Source organism: Xiphophorus couchianus, chromosome 17, assembly GCF_001444195.1.
Source record: "Xiphophorus couchianus chromosome 17, X_couchianus-1.0, whole genome shotgun sequence".
NCBI classification, from domain to species: domain Eukaryota; kingdom Metazoa; phylum Chordata; class Actinopteri; order Cyprinodontiformes; family Poeciliidae; genus Xiphophorus; species Xiphophorus couchianus.
The window spans coordinates 10,154,869-10,181,706 of NC_040244.1; the positions used below are offsets into that span (position 1 = coordinate 10,154,869).

General features: G+C 39.9%; 2 protein-coding genes across 3 annotated transcripts; both read right to left on the reverse strand.

Moving 5' to 3' along the window:
- Window positions 1-18,121: 18,121 nt before the first annotated feature.
- gpr85 (G protein-coupled receptor 85) lies at window positions 18,122-22,426 on the reverse strand. Of its 2 annotated transcripts, none has more exons than XM_028044379.1 (2): window positions 22,270-22,426; window positions 18,122-21,000 (listed from the first exon to the last, which is right to left on the reverse strand). In XM_028044379.1, exon 2 carries the CDS (start codon window positions 20,832-20,834, stop codon window positions 19,701-19,703), a length of 1,134 nt encoding a protein of 377 aa, XP_027900180.1. In that variant the 5' UTR covers window positions 20,835-21,000; window positions 22,270-22,426; the 3' UTR covers window positions 18,122-19,700. The 2 variants fall into 2 exon arrangements, with proteins under 2 accessions (XP_027900180.1, XP_027900181.1); XM_028044380.1 differs by lacking the exon at window positions 22,270-22,426 and adding an exon at window positions 21,987-22,253.
- A 1,949-nt stretch (window positions 22,427-24,375) lies between these two features.
- On the reverse strand, window positions 24,376-26,447 carry LOC114161268 (small integral membrane protein 30). Its single transcript, XM_028044485.1, has one exon. It carries the CDS (start codon window positions 25,000-25,002, stop codon window positions 24,817-24,819), a length of 186 nt encoding a protein of 61 aa, XP_027900286.1. The 5' UTR covers window positions 25,003-26,447; the 3' UTR covers window positions 24,376-24,816.
- Window positions 26,448-26,838: the final 391 nt, after the last annotated feature.

Below are 26,838 nucleotides of genomic sequence, written 5' to 3' on the forward strand. Positions count from 1 at the left end.
TGTTGTTCCCCTCCCAATCGAATCGATTACTTGAGAACTTTCCTAGTGTGAAAGCTCCACTGTCTCCCCACAACACAAGGTTTCTTAGTTTTCCTGCAAATACTGCCAAAATCTCAATTTGGGTTTTCAATGTCTACATGATCTATAATCTCAGCTTGGGGTATGGATGTGTTGCTACTATTAGCAGAAGAAGAAGTAATACTTAAAAGTTTTCCTCTCTTTTTTATTACGTTTTTAAAAAAAAATAACAGCTGGATTACTTTTGTTTTCTAATCTTAAATTATGCCACTATTCTCCATTGACAATACAAGTCTAAAAAAAATCTACTTTTCCCACTAACCGTTTGACTCGTTTATACACAATAAATGAGTTAAGCGGCAAAACAAGCTACCGCGTTAAAACCGCTGCAAAAATCAAATCTTTATTTGCAGCACAGTCCCGCATTATTATGCATGTATTATCTTCCGTGTCAGAGAACAATGAGATCAGAGACTTGGATGAGTAGGTAATCATATCAGTGACACACCGCAGCCCTCAGCCCCTGTGCAAGCTGCTGATGGAACTGATTGTATTAACACTACATTCCCCCAAGTATTTTATGTTACGTCTCCTGATTTATCTCAAACTCACTGATTAGATTGTTTTCACGCCGTCACTCGCTCTCTGTTTTTCCCTTTCCAAACATCCAACACTTGGTGGATTTTCTTACAAAACAAATTAAAGGTGTTTCTACATGTACTACGATGTGGCGCATGAGAAGATATTGCAATGTCACAATTAATTTTGAGAATGTTTTCCTGCCTCTTTGAGTTACTTGGCCAATCAGAACTATGGTCCATGCGAACATAATAACCCCCCCCCAAAAAAAACGGCCATGTGACATACAGAATAATCTGCACCAAGATCCTCCTGAGAAAACAGTGTAAAGACAAAACGGGTGTATATATATATGGTGTAAAGTTTATGTGTGCAGAAACGTCAAATCTTACTAAATATGTTGTGGTTAGTTTCTGGGTAAATATCTTAATTCACTTGAAATAAGACAAAAGTTTGCTTTAAGTCAATAATTCCAGAGTATAGATTAAAAATTAATAAATCTATCTTCTCTTATGGGGAAAAAATGTCTTGCTGCGGGAGCCTGGCCAAGCTAAAAGCGGTGTAGCATGTGCTTAAAATAATATATACAGTCAATATTCTTGATTGTACTTTACCCACGGCGGCATATATTTTGCCACACCTGGTGTCAAAAGCTTGGAAAACCCGAACAATGTAAAATTCCCGGTAAATATTTTGTGACAACAACCGGCTCGTCAGTTTGAAGCAGTTCCTCGTTACCAGTCGTCTGTTCTTGGCTGTCACCCTCCCCTCAAATGGAATTTAGACCATCTGTTGGCTGCCAGCGCCAAAAAGACCCCGATGTTAATTGAAATAAATTTCAGTGAGCGATCAGAATATCTGATCTAATTTAGCCGTGGAAAGCACTTGACCCGCGAGGAGCTGTAGAGATGCTTCCCGCCCACAAGAGACGGCTCAGTCAACCGCCACGAAGCGACATGCTAAAACAGAATCTGTGAAGAAATATTAATAATACTGAAAAGAAAAAAAAATCAAGTAAAATTTTGAAATGTTCAACGTGGCTATTTTCACCAAAACCGAAGAGATGAGCGACTCTGAAATATGCTGGCAAAGGTTCTTGAGACAATTAGAATATTAGGGGATTAGCTTGAATCATTATTAAAAAGCTCTTGCTGCCAGAAAGATTCCTGCCAGGAATTTTTGTGGAATTGAATTGTTAATGCAACACTTGAGCATAAGAAGCTGATGGACGGCCATTTACAGACATCAATCTCTTTGACTTCTTTCCTGCTCTAGGAGAAAGTGAGGAAAATGAATAGCTTTCGAACAGAAACTTGCTGCAATGCAGCAGCTCAGACTTTGACTGGGAAACACTTTCTCCTCGTCAGTCCCCCAGCTGTGAAACGCTCGACTTGTTTACGTTAAATAAGTTCAAATGAGCTGAAACAGTTAGCAAGACACCCATGGGACAATGTCAAACACCAACGGGAAATAAAATCGGTTTATGAAATTGCGAGTAAATGTGGGATTAAAAAGAAAATAAAATAAAGGATTTTCTTGTTTTTAGTGACTTCCTAATGGGAAAAAAAATTATAATCAATTATAGCTAAACGATAATTGTTGGATTATTTGAATGTAAACCTGATCTGACAACACATTGCAAAGTAAGGTGTGAACAAAGTTCCCAAGCGTCTTACATGTGAGCAGCGAGCTTAATTTTATAAGCACTGAGCTGTTGTCGCGTCTTTTGTAATGTGCTAAAAAAATAAATAAATAAAAGTCTACGTATTAAAGTATCTTTTCATCAGAATACCTGAGCCAGCTGCTGCTGCAGTGATTACAGAACTTCTACTGCGTCACTGTTTGTACGTCTCCTGAAGAACGACGACGACTCTGTCGGTAACAAAAAGTAGCCATTTTACTCTTTGCCAAACATCAATACATAGATAGAAATTGCTTTAGAAAAAAACAGAGCACAAAGCACGGCTAAACCCAATCATAATCATTGTGCTGCAAATAAAGGGCCACTGATGATTACCAACGGTAAATCACACAGCACTGACTTGTAAAGTGTGCAAGTCAGTGCACCTTTGCTATAGGTGCATAAATTGCACAAATAACAACAGCGTAATCAGTCTGTTGGAAAGTTGTTACATCTATGTAGCAAATATAATTCCTCAAGAGGAAAATTGAATCCTTTGAACACAGAAGGCAGAAAATTGATTCTATTTGTTTTTTTCTCTCCCTTCGCTGCGGTGACCATGTTCTAAAGTGGAAGGGAAATATTTTTCAGGTGAACACATTGTTCAGAAGTTTGTGCTCATGCTAAAAAAGTAAAGAAAGTTGTTTTTTGACTTTGGAAAATGGTAACAGGCTCCCGTAGAAACTGAAAGGCACATCACAACGGTCTTCTGACCCACTCAGCTTCATCTGCACACACTTTTCATGCTATATATTTGCACTTTAGCACTTTCTCTTTTCATCTTGTTGGTCAAAAACTAAAAAAAAATAAAATAAATGTTTGAATAACTGTTGATGGAAAAGTGTTAGACCAGCTGAAGTACATAATGTCAGCAGCCTGAAAATACAGATATGATATATGAGGCTATATTTGAAAAACTGGAGCAAATAAAAATTGAATGAAAATTTGGGTGAATCTGAACAATTCTGAAAAGGATCTTCTTCTTTTTTTTCCAGTGTATGTGACCATCTCTCAGCTAGGATCCAGCGAACACCAACAAACACCAAATATGATTTAACTATGAAATATAGCTTTTAAGAACCATGACATTTTTTGCAACTTTCAAAACCACATAAGAAATGTAACTACACAACACAGAAATGTTTATCCAATGTCACAATAAGTCACTAGAATTCCAACAAAGGTCACACAATACACCAATCTCACCAAAAAAAAAAAAAGTATCGGATGTGCTGCAAACTGAGCTTTAATTATATCTGGGCCAAACAAAAACAATAGAAAGATATTTTATTTATTACTGTCTAAATGTCACATGAAATTGGGTTGCTATAGTAACAAATCTGGAATTTGACATCCTCAGGATCATTCTGGAAGATCTAGATGTTCCCATGCCTTTATTCTCCTACTAGAGTCACGTGTTGCAAAAAACCCCCAAGAATTCCAGAGAAATGCATCCAGTCGCCCCGACCGCCATAACTGACCCCTTTCCATGCAGAGGAGCGGGGGCTCTGCTTCCATCTTTTTCCCCCAAACCTTGGGCTCAAACTTAGAGGAGCTGACTTCCCTGTAAATGACTGTTTGCTCGCTGAAGGTCAGAAACACGCACTCAAACCAATACGAATGATTTAAAGAACAAGCAAATGTATCGCTCAGTTTAGGGAGCCATTTAATCCCAAATGCAGATCTGAAACTGGCCAGCAGGACGCTGAAAGCTGATACTATAGTTTCTATGGGAATCTCATTTAGCAGATTTTCCTGGAAGTGACCGACTTTGTTTGCAAGAGAAAAGACAAAAAAATGGCACAGCATTGCACGCATGCTAATTACTACTTGAGAAAAGTAATAAAGAGCGAGCTGATCAACAACGTCGGCTGTGCAAAAAGAAGAGCAAGTGAAATGAAATGAAATGAAATGAAATTTATTCGAACATGATACAAATATAAAAATAAAATAGTGCACAGTAACAAGAAGTGCATAAAAAAGAAGAGGAAATACAGATTTTTTGTTTCAGTTAACATATCATGCTCAAAATGGGGTAGGAAGAAGTGAGAACTTATAAACTCCTACCCCCTAAACACTTGAAACTTTAGAGTCCTACTGTCATTAAAAAAATCAAAATCAAAATGGCAGTCAGAAGTAACAGTTACTAATATTTACCCATACATTTTCCTATTTTTTGCTGGTTTGTCTTTCTAAACCCTTACACCAAGTTGTTATCTGCAATACACACCTTATTGCTTTCTGTCACCCATATGTGTATCTATTGAAAATTACCTCCTTGTACTTTCTTTTGAATTGTATTAAGCTATTGCTTTGTTTTAAATCTTCATGTAACTTGTTCCATAACTTTACACCTTTAATTGAAATACAGAAGCTCTTTCTTGTTGTTCTAAAATTGCGGATCTTGAAGTTTGAGTGACCCCTTAAGTTATACCCCCCTTCTCTTTCAGAAAACGTGCTCTGTATGTACTCAGGTAACAACTTTTTAGATACTTTGAACATAAATTGAGCCATTTTAAATTCTACAAGCTCCTCAAATTTGAGAATTCTAGATATTATGAAGAGCGGGTTTGTATGCTCATAATAACCGACATTATGGATGATTCTAATGGCTCGTTTCTGTAGGACGGTTACCGGATGTAAAGAGCTCTTGTAATTAACTCCCCACACTTCACAACAATATGATAGATATGGTAAAACCAGAGAGTTATATAGAATATGAAGTGATTCAGCATTCAATACATGTCTAGCTCTAGCCAATATGGATATACTTCTACTGAGTTTACTCTGTAAATATTTAATATGAGGTTTCCAACTGATTTTGTCATCTATTATTAAACCGAGGAACTTATTAGTAAAAACCCTTTCTAGAGTTACGTCCTCTATTTGAACTTGGATTTCAGTATTTTTATAACAGTTCCCAAAGACCATGATTTTCGTCTTGTCCAAATTTAGGGATAATTTATTATGGTCAAACCATATCTTTAACTTACTAATCTCTGAGGTGACTGTTGAGAGAAGACGCTCTAAATTGTCGCCAGAGACTAGAATATTTGTGTCATCAGCAAATAAGATAAATTTTAATACATTGGACACTTTACTGATATCATTTATATAAAGATTAAATAAAACTGGTCCCAATACTGATCCTTGTGGTACTCCACAGACAGTCTCCTGCCAGTCAGATTCCACATCTCCCAATATCACAAATTGTTTTCGGCTCTTTAAATAACTCCTCATCCAGTCAGAAACTACTCCCCTAATTCCATAGCGTTCTAATTTTTTAAGTAGGATTTCATGATTTATTGTATCAAAAGCTTTCTTTAGATCTATAAATATCCCTACTGCCAGTTTCTTACTATCTGTTGCGTTGGTTATTTCTTCTATTAAGTCAGTTACGGCCAGCGATGTTGACCGGTTTGCTCTGAATCCATATTGACTGCTGATAAGTAGCGAATGTTTTTCTATGAATTGTTCCACTCTTTTCTTAAAGAGTTTTTCCAGGATTTTAGAAAATTGTGGGAGAAGAGAGACAGGCCTGTAGTTAGTGAAGAGGTGTTTGTTGCCAGTTTTATACATTGGTTTAACCTTAGCTATTTTCATTTTGTTGGGAAATGATCCCGTTTGAAATGATGAATTGCAAATATAAGTTAGTGGTTTAGAGATTCCTTTAATTACTATTTTAATAGTTTTCATGTCCAGATCATCACAGTCAGTGGATGTCTTATTTTTACATTTATTCACAATGTTTATGATTTCTTCTTCTAGTACAGGTTGAGATATAAGGAGCTGGAATTATTCTCAATTTGATATTGCTGAGTTGCAGTTTTTGTAATCGGTATTTTTTCTGCTAATTGAGGTCCTATATTAACAAAATAACTATTGAATTTATTGACGACACTTTTCAAATCAGTAATATTCTGTTCATTATCTATGAAATACTCTGGATAGTTGTTATTGTTAGATTTTCTAATAACTCTATTTAAAATATTCCATGTTTCCTTAATGTTGTTTTTATTCCTATCCAGTAATTTATGATAATAGTCCTTTTTACATGTTTTTATAATATTAGTTAACTTATTTTTATATTTCTTATATTTATTTTCTGATTCAGACGTTCTATGTTTTAGAAATTCTCTATAAAGTTTGTTTTTCTTTTTACATGCCTTTTGTATTCCTTTTGTGATCCACTGTTCATTTTTTTGATTGCTTTTCCTGTTATATTGTTTGATTGGGCAGTGCTTGTTATATAATATTTTAAATGTTTTTAAAAATTCTTCATATGCTGAATTCACATCATTCATTTTATATATTAATCTCCAATCGTAGGCCAACAACTCAGCTTCTAGAGCTTTTAATGTCTCTTCAGACGTAACCCGTCTGTAATGCGTCTCTATTTTTTGATCGTCTGTTTTGCACTTACAGTCGTACACTATGAACACTGGTAAGTGATCAGTTATGTCATTCATTAATATTCCACTAGTTAAATTATTTTCCAGCACATTTGTAAAAATATTATCAATTAAGGTAGCGCAGTGCGATGTAATGCGACTGGGCCTGGTGATTTTAGGATACAGGCTTAGACTGAACATGGTGTTAATAAATTCTTCAGTCATTCTATGTTTATTTGGATTAAGAAGGTCAATATTGAAATCCCCACAGAAAAATGTTATTTTTTGATTAATTGTTATAAATTTTTCTTCTATCCAGTTGTTGAGTACTTCAATGTTTGATCCAGGGGCTCTATAAATGCAACTCACTAAGACATTTTTCCTTTTTTCCACGAGTATTTCTATAGTCACACATTCAAACATGTTGTCCATCACAGTTGACATTGTTTCGATCAACTTATAATTAATCTTCTTGTCAACATATAAAGCTACCCCCCCTCCATTTTTGTTTTCTCTGTTCTTACAAACCATTTCATAACCATTGATTTCAAAGTCTATGCCCTTATCACTATTGAGCCAAGTTTCTGATAAGGCAATAACATTGAAGGTCTGTGAAAGTTGTTGGAGGTATTGTTTGATGCTGTCAAAATTTGCATAAAGGCTTCTGCTATTAAAGTGAATTATTGATAGCTTTTGTTCTGTTTTAATGCTGTTGTTGAACTGATCATCGCTGTAATAGTGACAACTATCATTGCTGACATTGTAGAAGTTGTTATCAGGATCAATGTCAGTTTCAATATCTTGCTGATGATAGTTTCTGTGTTGGAATACGGGTAGCTCTATATCCTCATAGGCCGCGATCTGTTGCATGTTTCTCTTTCAGAAGTGAACGTCAGCTATGTCTGGCTGTCTGTCATACATTGTTGGATAATTTAGGGGTACTAGTACGTGGATGGGTGATCAACTTATCATAACGTAGGTAAGCAATGTCCCCTCTTTGACGTGCTGCTCTTAAGTCCGGCATTAGTTCCGCCCTCCTTTTCCTTACTGCATCCGTGAAGTCTTCGTTAATGAAAATCTTAGATCCCTTAAGTGCCTTGGTGCTCTGCAGAATAGTTGATCTGTCCTTGTATCGTAAAAATTTGACAACAATGGGCCTGGGTCTGTCTCCTCTAGGTTTACCGGTGCGGTGAGCTCTCTCAATGTCAACCTTATGTTGAAAGTGTAGCTTTTCATTTAAAATAGTTTTCACTTTCTCCTCAGTCTCAGCCCAAGTCTCATTTGGTGATTCAGTAATTCCATCAAAAACCAGATTGTTTCTCCTTGATTGCCCCTCAAGGTACTCCATTTTATCAGTGATAGTCATCATGCCCTCACATACTTTAAATATGTCTGACTGCACCGTGTCACTTCGGTCCTTGTGCTTAGCACTTTCTACTTTAATATCGTCAACGTCTTTCTGTGTAAATTGCAGGCTGGTTTTAATGTCCTGTAGTTCTCGTGTCATTGCGTCCATTCTAGTGTTAGTAGTGTCCACAATGATTTTAACAAAACCTTTAAAATTGTCCTGTTGTTGTTGGAGTAACTCCATATACATTTGCTTTTGCTGGCTCAGCAGCTCTTTGACTTGCGTGAGTGATACATAGTCCTCATCTTGTCTCCCGTCGGTCTTGGATCCTTTTGGAGGCATTATTTCGCTTCTTTTTGCCTGTCGCTTCCTTAAGGCTCCTGCTCAGCAGTTGGAGGCCACTGCGCTGTCTCTCTCTGCTTGCTGTCAATCCAACGTGTCGTTTTCCACTGGTTGTTTTCTCGGTTAGCTCGGTTAGCTGCCGGACGTTGGCCTCGTCCCGGTTAGCAGCCGCGATGTTAGTAAGCTAGCCGCAGCAAGCTAGCCGCAATGAGGTGATTGCTCAAAAAAAGCAAGCCTGCTGATTGGACCCCTATTAAAATAAACAAAGCGGAAGGTCGAGCTTCACAGTGAGGTTTGGAGGCTGCTCCTTCTTCGATCTGGAAACTGGAAAGTTTTAGTTTTGCTGCTGATTGTGTAAATTGCAATGTGATGTCATCCCTGTGTGACACAACTATCAGTCAAGTTAGGTATCATCAATCAGTGCCGCTGCCAACACCGTTTGACAAATTAAGATGAATGCCAAAAATGTGTCCGCAGCATTAATATCGCATCGATTTTGCTTCCGAAATGCTGAGTTTTAATCTCGAAAAATTTCGGCCCGTCACTTTCCGGGGGCCCCCTCTGACCAACCCATTACGCCAACAGATGCGGATACATCCATCAGTTACCTGTCAGGTATGTAAGTACCGCAAATTAATGGGCTATCAATCACCTATTCTCGCCTCTGTCAATCTGCATAAAAGAGATGAGTTTTTTGTTGTTTTTTTCCCCCCCACCCCTCTCTTGCTTTGGCTGTCTTGATGTTTTAATATCATAAACATCAGAGAGCGAGAGTGACGACGAAGAGGAGGAGGACGATGATGAGGAGGCCAGAGCTTGCTAGACGGAGCCTTGGTGAGTGCGCCGGGCCTGACTCAAGAGGATGAGATGTTTCCAAAAATATAAAGGAAAGGAGGAGAGAAGGAAGAATGAAGGGAGAAGAGGAAAGAGGGATTGTGCTGAAGAGGCAGGAACACAAGAAAACGAGTGGATTAACTCCCACAACAACCCCTCCACCCACCCTGTCGTTCTCAGGCGCTCGCACGGAGCCCATCCCCCGTCCCCCTTCCCGCTTTTTTTTTTCCAAAAGCCCCTGGATTCGTCACAAACAAATAAGATGCGGAATTAGAGGGAACAAATCGCCTGGATAAACATCCCTAAACACTCCTCGGTTGCGGTGATGCAGAAATAAATGAATTATTAAAGAAAATATTCAAAATAATCCACATTTTTAATGAGATCTGTGTCAAGTTTAGTCTCCTTAATGTGCTTTATTTTTTTTTCTTCCTTCATTCCTCCTTGGGCAAATGTACCTGAGAGTGAGCAGATGTAAGCAGTTGGTTGGACGTTTTAAATAGACAGACACCATGTTGGCTTTTGATCACAACGAGATGCACTTCTGGGAGAATATACGCATCTGTACGCCATGAAGGTTTGCCGTCTCCTTCATGCAGGGTTATTGTTATTATTTTTTCCAGATTCATTTTACAATCTTAGTATAATTTGACGGAAAAAAAAGAGAAATACAGCAAACATTTGTTGTACAACCGGGGATGTAAAATACCATCGCATCCAGTCTTGCCGCGATTATATCATAATGTCAGACTTGTCAACACATTCATGGGGAAGCAAATGCTCCTTCTAATCTGATATTCCTAAAAAAAAATAAAACCTTTAGAAGTCGCCTAGTAACAGGAGTGCCCCCGTGTGTCATTTAATAACAATATAAATACAACAGTTCTCCAAAGGCATCAGAAAGCATCAGCAAACAAACAGCATCAAGACAACCAAGAGACACAACAGACAGCCGAGAGTTTCAAACAATGTCCAATATTTAGAATCTGAAAAAAGGGGGCAGTGTTCAATCCATTATTTCAAAACGGCAACTAGTTTAGCTCAAATAAGGAACAAAAAAATGTGAAAGTAAGACTTTTTCTTGGCAGAAAGCTGCTGTTTAATGGTTCTGTTTTGTGCACATAAGGTGTGAAAAGGTCTCAGTTAAATGTCAAACCTAAATACAAATGTGTATTTGTGGTTAGATTTGAATATTTGTACAATGGTTATAGTTTTTGTTTGTTTTTTTACCGTTAAAAACAAATCTGGGGAGTCAAGGAAACTTCAAACCCAGCCCTGAAAGGAAAAGACAACAACGACGATGCCGACAATTTATCATCCAGAGCATTGATTCCACATCAGGACCCAGACAGCACAGCAGGGTATCATGGGACCCTTTAATCTAGCATGAAAGACATGGGTAATCCTCGTCAGGGGGATTACCGCCGACCAGTACTCTCTCTTTGCATATTCTGACTTCGGTGAGCTCTGGTGCTTAAGCACTAACCCACCAATCATGTTCAACCCAAGTCTTCATCACTCATCCGAAGTATTAGCAACGGAGACGTGTTTACTCTTGAACTCCTACCAAAGCGGGGAGAGTTTTAGAAGCTGAACCTGTATAAGATCACAAGCTAAGCTCCACTTTAGCAAAATATGCTGCTGTCATTTTTATTTTATTTTTTGCCCTGTTTAAACCAGCCATTAGTGTGTGGTTGTGTTATCCTAGCATGTTTGTATTCTAATAAGCAGCTTGGTCTGGGCTTTTTTTTTTCTCGCCAACAGATTGCAGAGGTATCTTAGCTTAAAATGTTCAAATTTAAGCTAATATAAAGCTTCCTACCATTTGAACTACTGACTCAGAAGTTTGGACCGGCGTAAGGCTGTTAGCTTAAGCTGCTAGCTTTATAAAACTAGCAGCTTAAGTTTGCTAGTACAGCAAACTAGTGGCTTTGGTGTACTAGTTCACAAAAGGCTCAAGAAAATATTCTCTAAAAACAACTATGGTTACCAGGGGGACCCATGCATAGTAGGTAACTGAGGATAAAGGTTTTAGTATTTTTCATTTCTTTTTTTGTATTAATGGGGTTTTCTGCTTCCATTCACACATTTTGTGTTTTTTCCATAGCTGCCCACAGATATGGTCCATATAAAATGTCTTTTGGCATTTCGAGGGCAGCAACCACCTGCTCCTGGTCACTGGAGGAAAGCTTCTCACTGGGACCAACCTGTTTCCATTTTACTGCCTCCACTGTCATCAAACTTTGGTTCCTGTGCCACTGGTGGAACATGGGTAGCCTTCTGTTGTAGCCAGAAGAAACTTTGGGATCAAATGGGCGTAAACAACCAAAGTTTTGTAAAAATAAAAAAAAAAGAGGTGAACAGGAGAATTTTCCAGAAAATCCCAATGTAAGCTAAGGATGAACGATAGTAAACTTCAAACAGTTTCTCGTATCAAGTCAGATCTTATTGTTTCACCACCGAACATTATATCAACTCAAAATATCTCCCTGCATTGCAGTCTCAAAAAACATATACATTTTTTGTCCACAGAACAAAAAAAGGTAATTTTCTGTTTGAAAATTACAACAAAAAAAATACCCTCCTTGTATAGCTACGTTAATTGAGAAATAAATGACAATTAACAAACCGAGCACCGTTTTATCAACATACATTCTCAAATGTTGTTCACCGATACCACCAGCAGTAAATATTCTGTCATGTTCTGTTCTTTCCCCACAGGTTACACTTCAGGATATCATTGTTCTTATGAATGACAAACATGAGAATTGGCAGTCATCATCTTACATTCATTTATATTGATGTGATGCCAGTGACACACTTAAGAAAAAAGGGAATCTTAAAAAAAAAAAAAAAAAAAGCATCAGCACATTTCCAGAGAAATAATCCAACTATTGAATATAATTCTACTAGGGAAGAAAAAACAAACAAAACAAGTTTAAATATGCAGGAATAAAAAACATTTGAAGCTTCTTCAGCAGTTTAATCAGTTAATATTTAAAGCAAGGGGATTTCTTATCGTCTTTTCAGTTTTCCACAAGCTGTCACGATGTACGGTTGAGAGGTGGTGAGAATGACGCTGAGGACCCAGGTTGGAATGAAAGTGATGTTTTAATGACGAAAATCCAAATCCAAAAGTCCAGGCAGCACAGATTGAGCAGGAGGCTAAAAGCTCAAATACTGGTAGCAACTGGTTACAAAAATAACTGACAGCAGACAAGACCGAATAGACAGGAACAAGGAACACAGGTGGGTTTAAATACACAGGGAGACAATCAGGAGAAACAAGGAACAGGTGTTACTAATCAAGGGTTAGACGGGACAACACAGAGACTCCACTGAACACAGAAACCTAAATAAACACACAGAAACAACCAAATCCTTACACAAGACATTTTGGGGACGCAGAAAACATGTGGAAGAAGGCAATCTGAGCAAATTAGACCAAAATTGAACTCTTTAGCACAATTACAAAACACTGTATTTGGCAGAAATCTAATACTGCACATTACACTGAACACAGCATCCCTCACTGTAAAACATGACAGTGGGAGCATCATACTGTGAGGAAGATGCACGAAGCTAAATACAAGTCAATTATATACATAAAAAATAAGCCGGGGCCAGAGGTTAATGTCCTGCAGCGCAGTGACCCTGAGCAGCAGCAATGGAACAATTGAAATTAAAGCATGTTTATGTAGTACAATGACCCAGTCAAAGTAAGGTCATAAATTGAAGTTATGTAATGAGATTTAGAAATTGCTGCTCTGCTTTTTTATTTCGATTTGCAAAAAGATTCGGAAGACAGACCATTTTTCCCAATGTACGTGTATGGACTATTTTCTATGGTCCATCATACAATCCCAATTATAAAACATTGATATTTGATAACTAGTCATTACTGAAAACCATGGTTTTAATGCAGGCTTCGCTTGCAGTATCCCAGATGTGTTGGTAAATTGTGTGATGTCATCGCGTTCAGATACTCTGGAATTTAACCGTAAGGATTTTTGGAAAAGACCGACAATTAGTTGAAATTTATTGGGGGGGTTTTCAGGGTTTTTTTCTCGCATTAGCAGCTTTTGGCTGTAGTCAGGCAGATGTAGCACATCAGCCTCAAAGCCGTAATTCAGTTAAGCAAGAAAACCACTGCAGCGCCACACCTCAAAGACTTTCCATCTCCAAGAAGAGAAAAAGCAATTGGCTGTGTTTTTTCTCCTAAATCACTGCTATGAACCCAACACACTTAACCTCAGAGGTCAAACAGAGGCAGCGTTTGGAAAGATCTCACGCCAAAGTCCGCACGAGTCGTTGCTCATAAACATCTCCATTCCTGTGCAAAGAATATCAGCCAGTCCTCATTTTCAAGCTGCAACGGTGAAACACATAAGACATGTCTAGTGAATAATAAATAAAAAATAAAAATAAAAACAAAAACACAGAAAGCTATTTTTCCTCCCCTAAATAGCTTTTCAAAAGATTAAGTTATTCACTTCATTTCATCCCCATTTTTGAAAGCTTGTTGTCATGGACACTTACTGCTCGTTAATTAGGGTTTCGTGCGATTAAACAAACTCAATGAGGCCTATTTTTTTCCTTCTTTTTTTTTTGTATTTCCAAATGAAATTGTGTTTGCAAGTCGCCAGATGGTATTGATAATAAACATAACACAGAGGCGTGTTCTATTGTTCTTAACCCATTCTTAGTAATAAAAATCTCTCCAACTGCGTGCGCCAATCTTGGTAGGGAACTGGAGAAGACGTGGCTTGATTATTCATAGGCAGCCAAAAACCTAATTGAATAGTCTTCTGAGCATTAAATAAAAATTACATCCAGCGTGATTATCGTGTTTTCCGTCTGCCATAATCTAAACACGTGAGCCCGAAATCAAGCAGTCAGTTGGTCAGTAATTGCTTTGATTGTGAATGATATGTACCTCCCCGTTTCTCGGAAGAGAAGGTACCTCGGAGGGGAAAAGTGGCTCAGACAGCTTTCAAGCCATGCCGTCACCTCTGCCTGTCATATTTTCCTCAGATGTAAAGAGAAAGAGGAAAAGAAAGATTGAGAGAGAGAGAGAGAGAGAGAGAGAGACAGGGAATTACTGGGGCACTCGAATCAACATGCCAGAAAATGGGCCAGTGCTCAAAAGTGACACCGTTTGCTAATTTGCATGTGCTCAATGAGAATGAAATATGCATCAGTGAGATGTTAAACTCGTGCCACAACCGTCAGTAGCGAAATTTCCACCTCACTGTGAATAAGTGGAACAAATAACAAAAGTGGAACAGATAAAAGTTGACACTTTTATCTCCCTCATGAATCTAAAGAAATATTCCCAAAAGGTAATATTTGGTGAAAACCCCCCCCAAAAATACATTTTTTTAGATGGATATATAGTTTGATCTGGCCTCTTTGGACTGTGTTTTTGCAGGCTTGGAATTAAAATGAACACCGACTGAGATTAAAACAGCATAATTTCCAAAGACCGGTTTTATTGAATAAATTATGACTTTGTTGGGCACAGAAATGCTAATAATAAACTGCATGCATGCTCTTGGGGTGAATAACAGGATTTGTTTGTTGTGAATTGGGCTTGTATGGATAAAAAAAGAGCAGAATATGGCAGCAAGACTTTTACATTGTTCAAGCTTTAGACCAGTCTTATGGCGTTGGCCATTGTCATCATGAACGAAATACAATAACTTTGCACAAAAATTACATCACAAGTAGAGAAGCTATGTAGTCAAGAATATTCCAGCTGAACCAAGTCTTCCAAAACATCAGAAGCAGAAACAACCAAAGAGACTAAAGCCTTTCATGAACTGGTAGATGCTGAAGCACTGGTGTGACTGACCACTGGTGGTGAATTTAACATCAATATGGACTGAGAGAGGGGTGACCGCTAGGTCAACCTCAAACCAACAGCTAGTTGGTTGAAGATTTGACAAAGCTAGATGTTTTGACATAAAACAGGTTTGGTCTGAATGACCTAATTCCAATCTTTTCAACCCTCCAAAAAAAAAAAAAAAAGAGGTTATTTTACCCGGTAGTTTTCAAAGCGTCTGTAGTCTGAACTGTCAAGTTGCATTTTATCCGGCTTTTATGTCATCAATGTGAGACATGCGTCATAATTCTGTACCAGAAAAAAAGCAAGACGCGGTAAATCAGGATGTAAACATTGGTTGAAAGTTATTGTCACTAACATATGAAAGACGTCTGTGCCGTTTGAGGGAAGACAATGACTAACACGTTATCTTCCCTCAGGTTGTTAGGATTTTGTGACATGACTGTCGACTCCCGTCGCTGAGTAAAACTTTAAAATCGATCCTTTAGCGGCTCCATCCGTTGTCAGGGCGGTAAGCGGTGCGCTGCCGTGTGACGTCAACGTTCCTCTTCTGCGCATGCTTTGGGTCGCTTTGGGGACGTGGACTGTTTTCACGGTTGTGTCATTCACAACAACAACAAAACAGATTTAAGCAAAAAAATAGAAAAGAAAATTCAACATCAAGACCTCCTGTGTGAAAGCAGCACAAGCTACGAATAAATGACATTGCTTAAACTTCTGAACAGAACGGTCTCCTCAGTAGAACCTTAGGAACATTGTGGAAAAACCTTGAGAGCCATTTCAGCACCATGGTTAGAGTACTCTTTTTTTTTAAACAGCCCTCATGTCATTGGCATAAAGATAAAATTTCTTTTTTTGTTTAGAAATGCTGCTCAATAACTAGACATGTCTGGAAGAGCTGTTAATTGTTTTCCAAAGGGTAAAAAGTTAACTATCAATTAATTGAACCATTAATCTCTGCAGAGGAATTCTATTATCATATAGTTACATTTATTTCCTACAAAAATAACAACAAAAAAAGCAACATAAGAAGTTTCCCCTTCCCCAACCCACATGCATTCCAAGGAAAATGTTAAATTGACTCATTTCTTCAGTTCTCATTTCCATAATTTACAGCTCATCTTCAGTGCAGCTGCAAAACAATGTGACCTTAAAAAAGAAAAGAAAGACTGGAACAAACTGCTGGGGGCCCCAGCTAAAGGGTTATTGGGCGCCATTGTTCTATATGGTGGCTGCATATATGTCATGTGAAATTCACCGGCGCTCCTCTTTAACACAGAATGACACCCTGTTAGGGTGAGCGACCCCGGGAGATCAATCCAAGCAGATTATTTCCATTAAATGTCCAAGCCACTTCACGTTTCGCGGCGAGACGCAGCGCGTATGCTGCTGCGATACGCTGTTCCACACAAACTGGAGCGAAAACTATGCTCATATTTAAAAAGCACTCACATAAATTATACATAGGGAAACCTTGTAGAAGTGCCAACCAGCAATAGTCACTTAGAAACCCACTTTAAAGCGAGGCTTTTACCCTCCGTGTTTGATGTTTTAAACGTTTCCATGTAAAGCAGAGGGGAGCTTTTCCCGACGCAGGGTTCTTTGGAGAGGATGTGAGTAATCATCATCTTACCTGCAGTAGATAGCGCCGTTAATAAACTCAGTTTGGACAAAGACAAATGAGTTCAGGCCATACATGTGATAAAATGGCTAGTCAGAGCTACGCTATTAGCCAACTTAACTCAGCTAATCAGGAGCATTTGTTTTTTTAGTGCTTAGTTGACATTTTGTATTAGATGGTAATTTACACAGACATCTACAGTTATTCATGCAAATAAATTGACTTATGGTGAAAAAAAGCACAAAAAATGTTTCATAATTCTACAGAGGCCTGCTAATAAATAATCCTTTGATTCAGCCGTGTTGAACCAAGGAAGGAATTAAAACATGGAGGAAAATTTGAGCTTTGTAACAATTGCACAGCTAAACTTTACAGAATAGGTTCAAATAATAATCTTTTTAAAAAAATATATAATAATTACCTCAATTACAGTCCACATTGGAAAATAATAATCTCCACAATAATCTAAATCTTTGAGTTATGCAGCTGAACCTTATAAGTGAGCTCATAATAAATCAGATTCCTAAGGCAATTGCTGTTTTTGAATAACAGCAATAAATGTTGTGTCTGTTTATCCCTAACTGGCCCTGCTAATATTTACTGGCTAGTCTTTAGAAATCTAAACACTTAAGTTGGTAAAAATCAACTTTCTTGAAGACTTTAACCAAAGGAAAATCAACGAGTATCGCACAAACCTGATTAAAAGCAATCTTTAAGGTAGAATAAATCAGTTTTTATCTTGTCCTTGTGAATAATTAATGACCTGATAAAAGTGTACAGCCATTCACTATCTAAAGGCAACTGAAGATTGTTATCGAGTGTAGGAATTAGTACAATTGACTAGTGACTATAGTCGCAAATGTATTTTTCTTTATCCAAACCAAAGTTGCTAAAGGAGTTATCTACTACGTCGCTAAGCTAGCGCCACAACAATAAGTAAATCCCACCAGTTTTCCTCACTTTGAAACTAGAACAAATTTAACTCAAGTGGGACTTGGTTCCGAGTCCCAACGTCTGAGGCACCGAAAACCAGCAAACATAGCATAAATAATCAAACAGCCCAACTCCAAACACAAATAAAAAGTGTTCATGTAGCCATGTTGTGTTGTCTCCACTCAGCCACATGCATTTAAAAGAAAAACAGGTTGTTTTTTTTTTGTTGTTTTTTTGTTTGGTTTTTTTTTTTCAAAATTGATAGTTTCTTTTATTTCCAAAAAGCAACAGATTACACAGTTAACTTTCAGCAAATGCAATCCTAACTGAAAGCGTTACTCACATTCGGGACTTCAAAATGAAAGACTCACATACTGACACACTATCTATAATATACAAAAATGAATACATAATAAATATTAAAATGGCCACAAGAGAAAAAAAAAAAAAGAAAGAAAGTAAGTCATCGAAAACAATCAGTAGAGAGCAAATGTAGGGAAAGTAGAAACAAGACAGTGTGCCTTAAATGTCTTTTCTTTTTTTTTTCCTTTTATGTTTTTTACAAATTGTGCAAGATTTCATACTAAGGCTCTGGTCTTGAAGTGAAGGTTGTCAAGCTCACGCACATCTTTGCTGTAATACACATCCACTGCAACACACACACACACACACTCTCTCTCTCTCTCTCTCGCTGTGCTCGCCGCACTCTGTGGGGTGTAGCAAACCATTGCAGAATAAAAAATGGGCTGCTCAGTGTACGGCCTGCGATGCTCATGGGAGTGGACCAGCTTTTTAAAAAAGATGGACATGCATTTCACGCTGATGTGACAAAGAAAGAAAGAAAAAGAAAACAGCTCCCCTTGCATCTACAAAAGAAGAAAAAAAACCGTTTTCTTCTTTTTTTTTTAGGACTGAATGGGAATAAATAATAATAATTAAAAAAAACATGACAATATCATCACCATTAAGGCAAGAACACCCGGAGTGGCATCGGCAATACTGTCACAATATGATAGTGTTTAGGTACATGGATATGATGAAACATTAAACTACGTCTTCAATGTCTTTTTTTTTTTAAGCACAAGATCCGTTTTGTTTTTGTTCTTTAAAAATCAGTCTTTTTGTTTTTTTATTCCGAACCCATACATTGCTCCATCTTTTATTTTATTTTATTCTCATAAAATCAGTTAAGAAAGTAACAATGCGAGACTATGGACTATGGACATATGGATCGTAAAACTACAAGAAATAATTTCTAGTCTTAAAGTTGCAACTTCAAAAAAACCAAAAAAAACCACAAATGGTAAACCCTCGCCCCCGGTAACGCCCGCCCGCCCTCCCGGTAAATTGAAAAGGAAACCACTTACATTAAAACCATCTCATCCTCTTGTGATGGTGTGTATCCCAACGTCACCAAGTTTTGCTTTACGTACGGTAAAGACAATTGTGTTGTCTGTTGCAAATTAAAGCATTCATCGTTTACGCTGAAGGAGAACAAAAACAAAGAGGGAGGAAAAAAAGTTGTCCTTGCAATGCAGATGGCAACCATCGACCAAAGAAATGCAACTTTACATCTTCTTTTTAGTGCAACTCTTAAACTGTAAAACATTTCCAATGATTCCTTGAGAGGTATTGTTTCTTCATTACATGTTCACTTTTTAAACTTTTTTATTTTTATTTTTTGTATTTCACACATCACAGAGTAACTCGTCTTCGAAAGATCCAAAGCAGGAGGTTTTGTTTTCATCGTTTTGTCAAAGGAAAGAAAAAAAAAACCTTTTTTTTTTTACTTTTTGCTTTTCTGCATCGGCATGGCCTTCCACAATGTCTGTTTACTAGAACATAAACATAGGAGGGGATCCATATCTTCTCTATATTCCCATTCCATTCGGTCTCCATGTTGAATTGGACTTTTTGTAATTTAATCACCCACGCAGAGCCGCGTGATCGGCAGTCCACCCTCCACCCTCTGAGAAGGAGGAGCAAGGGAAAACCAGGAGGTTGAAGGGGAAGGGCGTAGAACAAGAGCTGTACAACTGGGACAAGCCCACATCAAGATAAACCAGGGTAACCAAGACATAGTTGAGTAAAAAACCCCAGCAAAACCGTCATATAACGCAGTAGGGTTCCCTCGGTAACCTGGATTTTCTACAGTAGAGGAGTGTGGTGCTGAAGCAGCGCCGAAGCTCCCTGTTGGAGAAGATGCAGATGAAAGGATTGACCCCGGCCTGGGCAAAGCTCATCCACACGGCTGCTGTCAAGTACCCTCTAGGAACCACAGAGCCCCTGGCAAACACGCGCCAGTAGCAGGCAACCAGGTAGGGCCCCCACAGAGCCAAGAAGAAAAATGTCATTATGTAGAACATCCTACTAATCCTCTTCTCCGTTTTGAACTCATCGAGCACTAGAAGACGTCTGCGGCCCGCTGCGTTGCTGTTCTGTCGGATCCCCAGCAAAGTAGGCGGGGTGGGACCGCGGCCAAACCCAGCCAGCCAGTTGGCCGCAGCCTGCCCGCTGGCGCCCGGCCCGTGGAAGGTCCAGTTCTGGCTAACGGCAGGCACGAACTGGACGGGCTTCATCTTTCGGCGGTCGTGGACGAAGAAGATGAGCTTGAGGTAAACCAGCTGCGTGGCCAGAAGGATGAGCGCCAGCAGGAGCATGAAGCCCAGCGAGTCGTTCGCCCTGAAGGAGCGGTGCTGAAACGTACACTGGTCCTCCTCCGGGATGAACGTGTACGTCCCGACGTCTAGCACCGGAGGGAACGCCATGGCCACCGACAACGTCCACACCATGCAAATGACGGCCAAGCACGTCCAGAACGTCAGCCTCTTGGTGTAGAAGCGGTGATGCGCGATGGCCAGGTAGCGGGTGACGCTGACGCAGAAGAGCATGAATGCTGTATGAAAACAGGAGAGCACACCGAGGAAGGCAATCACTTTGCAGGTCAGTATGCTGTAGGTTAAGACAGATCCATTCTTTACAGAGGTGAAGACAAAGGGGAAGCAGATAGCGGAGCGTAGGATATCCGAGGCGCACAGGTCCAGCAGGAAATAGTAGGGTGCTCGGTGCAGGCTCTTGTCTTTGACCAGCAGGATGGAGATCAGGAGGTTCCCTACCACACCGACTCCAATGATGAAACCCAGGGAGGTTAATTTGAGGAATGTGGCAAGAGGAGAAACATTCTGCAAGATGGTGTGGTCCCCTGCATGGCTATAGTTCGCCATAGATGGAGGAGGGATCATAAATGTAGTGGAATAGCTTCAGCCGAGTATCATGATCTGGAGGTGGCAGGGGGAGGCGTTTGATCCATTTGGTGGCGCGCTTTGAAGAGGTTTCCAGGCGTACAGGCAACCTCCTCTCTAAGGCATCCTTTGTTTCTTTGTCTCATCACACACCTGGAAAAGATCCCTGAAAAACATCATCCATCCATCAGCGTTGAGTGGCAAACAACAACTGCACTTGCATAGTTAATACAAAAAAGGCAGCCAACCCTCCCCACCCACCCACCCCCTTCTTCCACCCCTAACGATGACGAGTCGAAGAGGACTTCTTCGCGTTTAAGCATAACGGTGAATCAACTTGAGGGGAGGGTGGGGGGTGAAAGAAAGAAAAAAAAACCCTAAATGAGACGAGAAGCAGAGATATGCAGCGACGGAGCCCGATGAAAGTGATTTCTTGTCATGACGCCTCGGAATTTCCAGAACAAAAGATGGCAACAGCTCAGTCCAGCCTTCACCGAGAGACGACGCATCTTTACGCGTCGGAAAGCAGCGAGTTCTACATTTGCAAAGGTTTAGGTTGGATTTCCAGCCCCCCCCCCCCCCCCCCCCCACCCCCCCGTCCCCTTCCACTCAGCTCACAACCCCCCCTGCCCCCTCCGACCCCCCTTTATAGTTGAGGGGGAGGGAGGTGGGAAGGGGGGTTGTGCATTTTCGGCGCAACTGTTAAACATGAAGACAAATGCAGACAAAAAATAAGCTATTCTTGATCACACCCTACACTTTCCCCGCAGAACAGAGGAAGGCTCTCTCTATAGAAAACCGACGCCTCGCCCCGTGCATTTAGGCACCGTGCAGCATAAACGTTAAAGCATCCCTCTGTTTTCCTCCGATTATCAGAAGGTTAAAGGGATTACCGGGTCGCTAATAAGCGCTGCTCTCATTAATGGATCTATCGAGCCAAACCACCATTTTCCTCAACATCTCGCATAGAGTTAAAGCGGACAGATATGATCCATTTTGCCATAGAATTTTGCGTGTCCGCTGATGGAGATGGATCGACACGGCTCGGGAGAAACAACAAAAACAAGCCGCCTAGTAATAATCATATGACATACTTTCGCATTGTTTACAGCTTATTCGATTACACACAAAGGCGTTTGGGTCTATACTTACGCGTCTGAATTGCGTCCTCTTAACGTTTCAGCGCTCGAATCCAATAAGATTTCCGTCTTATTTTTATTTTTTATTTTTTATCAGAACGGAACAATAATCTCCGCATCCTGCACGATTCGCGCATCCATTAGACTAGAATCATTTCCAAGGCTCCGCTACGAATTGACCAGAATCGCTGCCACCACATAAGAAGACAGGGCCAGAGGGGGAGAGGGGAAAAAAAAAGAAAACAGAACACAGAGAAGACAGACATCCGATATCACACGATCAATCAAACTCCTACCTGTTGATAATCCCAATTCGTGTCCCTCCGGTTGGTTATTTACATTGCACACGTCGGGTTTTTAGCAGTTTTTTTTCCTTACATTTGGTGCTTGCCCACCCCCCCCTCTCTCGCGCTCTCTCTCTCTCTCTCTCTTTTTCTTCCTCCACGGTGAATATCCTACAGTAAACGGAGCGCACTGCGCATGCGCCCTGCATCCCTCCTATTTGTGATCCAAGACGCGTCTTGTCTCTTGTTGCAGCAGCAGCAACTCTGTCTCTCTGACGGTAACATCTGCTCAACAGGGCCACTGCTGACCGGTAACGCGTTACTACAGCGAGCAGGGCCGCCTCCTAGTAACGAGGAACGGATTTGAGTCATTACTTTAGATGTGTAAAATTACGTTTTGTTTTTTTTTAATTGCTCGTCAATAAGTTATAGCTATTTAAAAAATATATTTTCCTTTTTTATATTATTTTCCCCTAAGAGCAATATATATATATTTTAAATAAATGAATGTTAAATAAAAAATATTTAATCCGAGGCGCAAATGAGTATTTAGCCTCATTTGCGCTGATTGCCCCTGAATAAAATGAAGTGTAACCAAGGCAGGTTCAACTACTTAGTAAATATGGTGGTGGAAGCATCATGCTGCGGGGATCCATTAGTTCAGCAGGGGCAAGGACATCAAAATATGGTGCAACAATCTTGACCCAAGCATGTTGATGTGTCAGAAAGGCTCAAGGTCCCAATGTATGTACAAGTGAGAAGCCCAAAACAATTGGGAGATGTTGCAGCAAAATATAGAGATATGATCGAATTGGTGGGGTTACTACACAAGGCCTAACTATTATATGTAGATTTTTTTAAATATTATTTTTTATTATTATTGTTTGTACGTACTTTGACGAAATGCACAAGGCGCTGTGGTTCTAAGCCAGACCAACATCACTGTTGGATGGATTCCTTTTGTACTGTAGGACGTATGCATTATACATGAGCACTCTGGGCTCCCGCTTGTTCGTTCTGCCTGGTCAGCATGAGAAATTCATAGGATCTGATTCCTCCCCCCCACCCACCCACCCAAACCATGTACGACGGAGCTGTGATGTCACAGACATGGCCACCGTGGGGAACAATGACTCAATCAGCCATATGTACATACACCCAATACATGCAGGGAGGACAAAAACAACAAAACAGATGATGTAGTTGTTATCCTACATGCAGAGAAGTTGAACTTGAAACTGACACATCTATCACACAGGGAAGAATATCTGACGTGTCTATTTTTTTAAAATATTGTTATTGATATCAAAAGCCTAAGTGAGTTTTCACAGCAATGTTTGATGATACTCAACCATTTCAGAACCTTGAAAAAGTATTTGTTTAATGCAATTCATCTCGCAACCAGAATTTAATGAGACAAAACAGCACAAAATGCTTTATGAGAAAAGTAGAAAAAAGAAAGATAGTTTTTTAAAATAGCTTTTAAATTCTGCATCCTTACTCGGCCCCCTTTGACTCTGACGCCTCCAAATGAAACCCACTGCAACCCACGGTCTTCCTTTTCCATCTAAATAGTGCAGTTTTAGCTCCATCCATCTTTGTATGCTTACTGAAGAAAAGCATCCCCACAGCATGGTACTGCCACCATCTGAGAACACAACTGCTCAAATTAGTGTGCGTTATTTGTTTCCCTTTCCATAGCGCTTCATGTCTAAAGCAAAAAGTAAAATTTTAATTTTGATCTTATCTTATGAAATAATCCATTAGCAGCACCTGAGCAGCAGAGTGCTGTTTCTCCTCCAGTCCATGTAACATCAATTTTGATATGATTTTAAGAGTGAAAGAGTAAAACAGGGCACTATGAAAGACTAAATCTACTCATGCAGGCATTTTAAATTTTTCTTTTCATTAATTTTATTGACTTCAGTCCTAACCAAAGTAGTCTTTTTTCCTTTCACTTTATTGAACAACTCGGACCAAAATATATATCTTGCCCAAATATTAAGAAAACTTGAAATAACACAGCCAAAATTCTGAAAAAAAAAAAAAAAGACAACATATGCCCAGGAACCAAGAAAAGGACATTGTGAAGTACCAAAAAATCAAGAACCATTAAAAGAAGTTTGATTCAATGTGTTTATTCTTTACAAAAGCTGTAATCAGATCTATCAGATCGAACTTTCCAAAGCGAAGTTAAGTCATGTGATCATGACAGATCAAAATCAATCAATGTTGATTTCAGAAGCACACCAAGTAACCACAGTGCTCGTTTAAAGCTAACATATCTGGTTAAAGACAAACAGGCATTTGAAGCAGAAATCTAGAAAGTCTTTGTTGTGCATGGAAGGCAACAGTGTTCGGTCCTCAATCACAGCGCACTTCCTGGATGTCTCCTTCCTGTGTTTCACGTGGATCCCCCACCCCGAGTTTTGGTTTGGAAATACGGCTCCAATAAGGCACGTTTCAGAGCAGAACCTGCGCCAAAACATCCGTAGATTGCAGGGAGGTTTAACGCGGCACGCCGTAAAGAGGTGACAACTGTCTGAAGTCCTCCGTGCTTCAGAGCTGCGGCCCATTCCGCCTCCGCGCGTACCAGCCGAGGCCGACGCAGAACCCCACCACGGCCAGGACGGTGCACAGCAGCAGGGCCAGAGCGTCGCCCGCGTCGTACGCCTCCGCCGCGGGGATGAGGGAGGAAAACACCAGCAGCCACACGACCGCCGCGCCGCTTGGAGCCTCAACCATGTTGGTCTCTTTCTTCCGTATCTGTCGCCGTTGCTGTTCTGTTGGCTTTCAGAAAGCAGATACGCCTGCGTTTAAATAACAGAAAGAAAGGAAGAAAGAAAAAAAAAAAAGTCAGGTGACTTGCCGAGCCGCGGCTGGACTTCCTGGTTCGCTCAGCCAATCACATCGTTGCTCGGTGTTCGTATGAACACAGCCGCTGTACTCGGTGACATGAAAATAAATCTGCGTTTAGATGTCTCCGCTTGATTTGCTTATGGTATGTAATGGATATAATAAAAATGAAACTTATCCCGAGGATTTTAGACCTTCTTGATTCTTGTCGACACAATCAGTCTGACAGGCTGCGTATATCTCTGCCTCTCCGCCTTATTATAAGCAAATCAGGCTGTTTTACCTTTGCTCAAGATAATCAACAGCTCTTGGCAACCCCCCCGAAAAAACATGTTGATATTTGGGTTATTATTGCATGTTTAAACAGTTCAAGTAATTTTTTTAAGTGGGAGGAATGAATGTATTTCTATTGCAAGTGAAAATAAACAAGGAAAATGGGGTGGAGTTTACTGTTTAAAGCAGGCTTAGTTTGGGAAACTATTGTGTGAAACTTAGTGGTGGCAGATCAGGCCGTGGGAATGTTTTTCTTTGGGTTGCAAGGGCCACAGTTAATATGTGGATAAAGGTGGTGTGGTGAAACCAACACTGCACATCACCCTGAAAGCACCATTCCCATGGTGACACCTATTTGGCAAAGAAGAATAGGAAACCAAAGGTCTCTAGATAGTGGCAGCATGGTGATGAGGGGAGAAGTTGCGTCACAAAGTGTTGGCTCATATTCAACATGTACTATTATACATATTCACTTCATACTTTTCAATGATTTGCAAAGAAAAAAAACCCTTTATAATTTCCCTTTCACTTTACAGTGTAGCGCATAAAATCATAATAAAATACTCAGAAGTAATTGGCTGTGATGTCAAAAAAATTGAAAGTTTAATTATGTTTCAAGACGTTGTTGTACTTTTGCATCAGGAAAACAATTCGCAGGCGATGCATTTTCAACCAAAATAAGCCGCTCACCTCCCCGTTCAAAAAGCGCAGCCCTGCGTTGCTGCGAGTCGGGACCCACCGTGCCAGCGGCCTCCTACACGATACAAATTGTGCTGCTTGTAGAACCATAGGGGCTTGAGTTTTGCAGCATCTGTTGATCTCTGCGTGCTCTTTCAGTGGCGCTCCGCCTGTAATTAAATTGAGCCGCCGCTAGCCAAAGTAAAATATTGACCTTGTACGGGCCGTCATTCCCCTCCGTACCCGCCTGCTCTGCAGCGAGGAGATGAATGGTCACATGCAGGTTCGGCACACTGTTCCCACCTTTGAAATCATCCTCTGCCTCACTTGCTCCTGCTGGCTGTTTGGCAGTTTGTCTCACTGTAGGACTCACACACACACACACTTGCAGAAGCTTTTGTGAGTTGTCTGATATATGTGCCTGCCTTCAGCGGAGCACATGGCAATTATAAGCCCCTCAAAGAGCTGCTTTGGAGGAGCAAATCAGATAAAAATATGTTGCGTTTGATTTGATATTTGTTCATTCTTAGAGGGTATAAACGCATCGTCTGTGCAAACTTTAAAGGAATAACAGAATGACACCAGCGCACATGTATGGAGCGCGGTAAATCCTCATGTTCCTGACTAGGCAAATTATTTCTCTGGGAGAAATAGGCTTGGGGATGGCAGTAAAAGTTGCGAAGCCTATTTTTATTGATCAAGAGTAATGATTCCTTCCCAAGTGTGCAATTTTTCAGTGTCGTTTTTGGTTCTGCGCCTCCTCGCTATGATGGC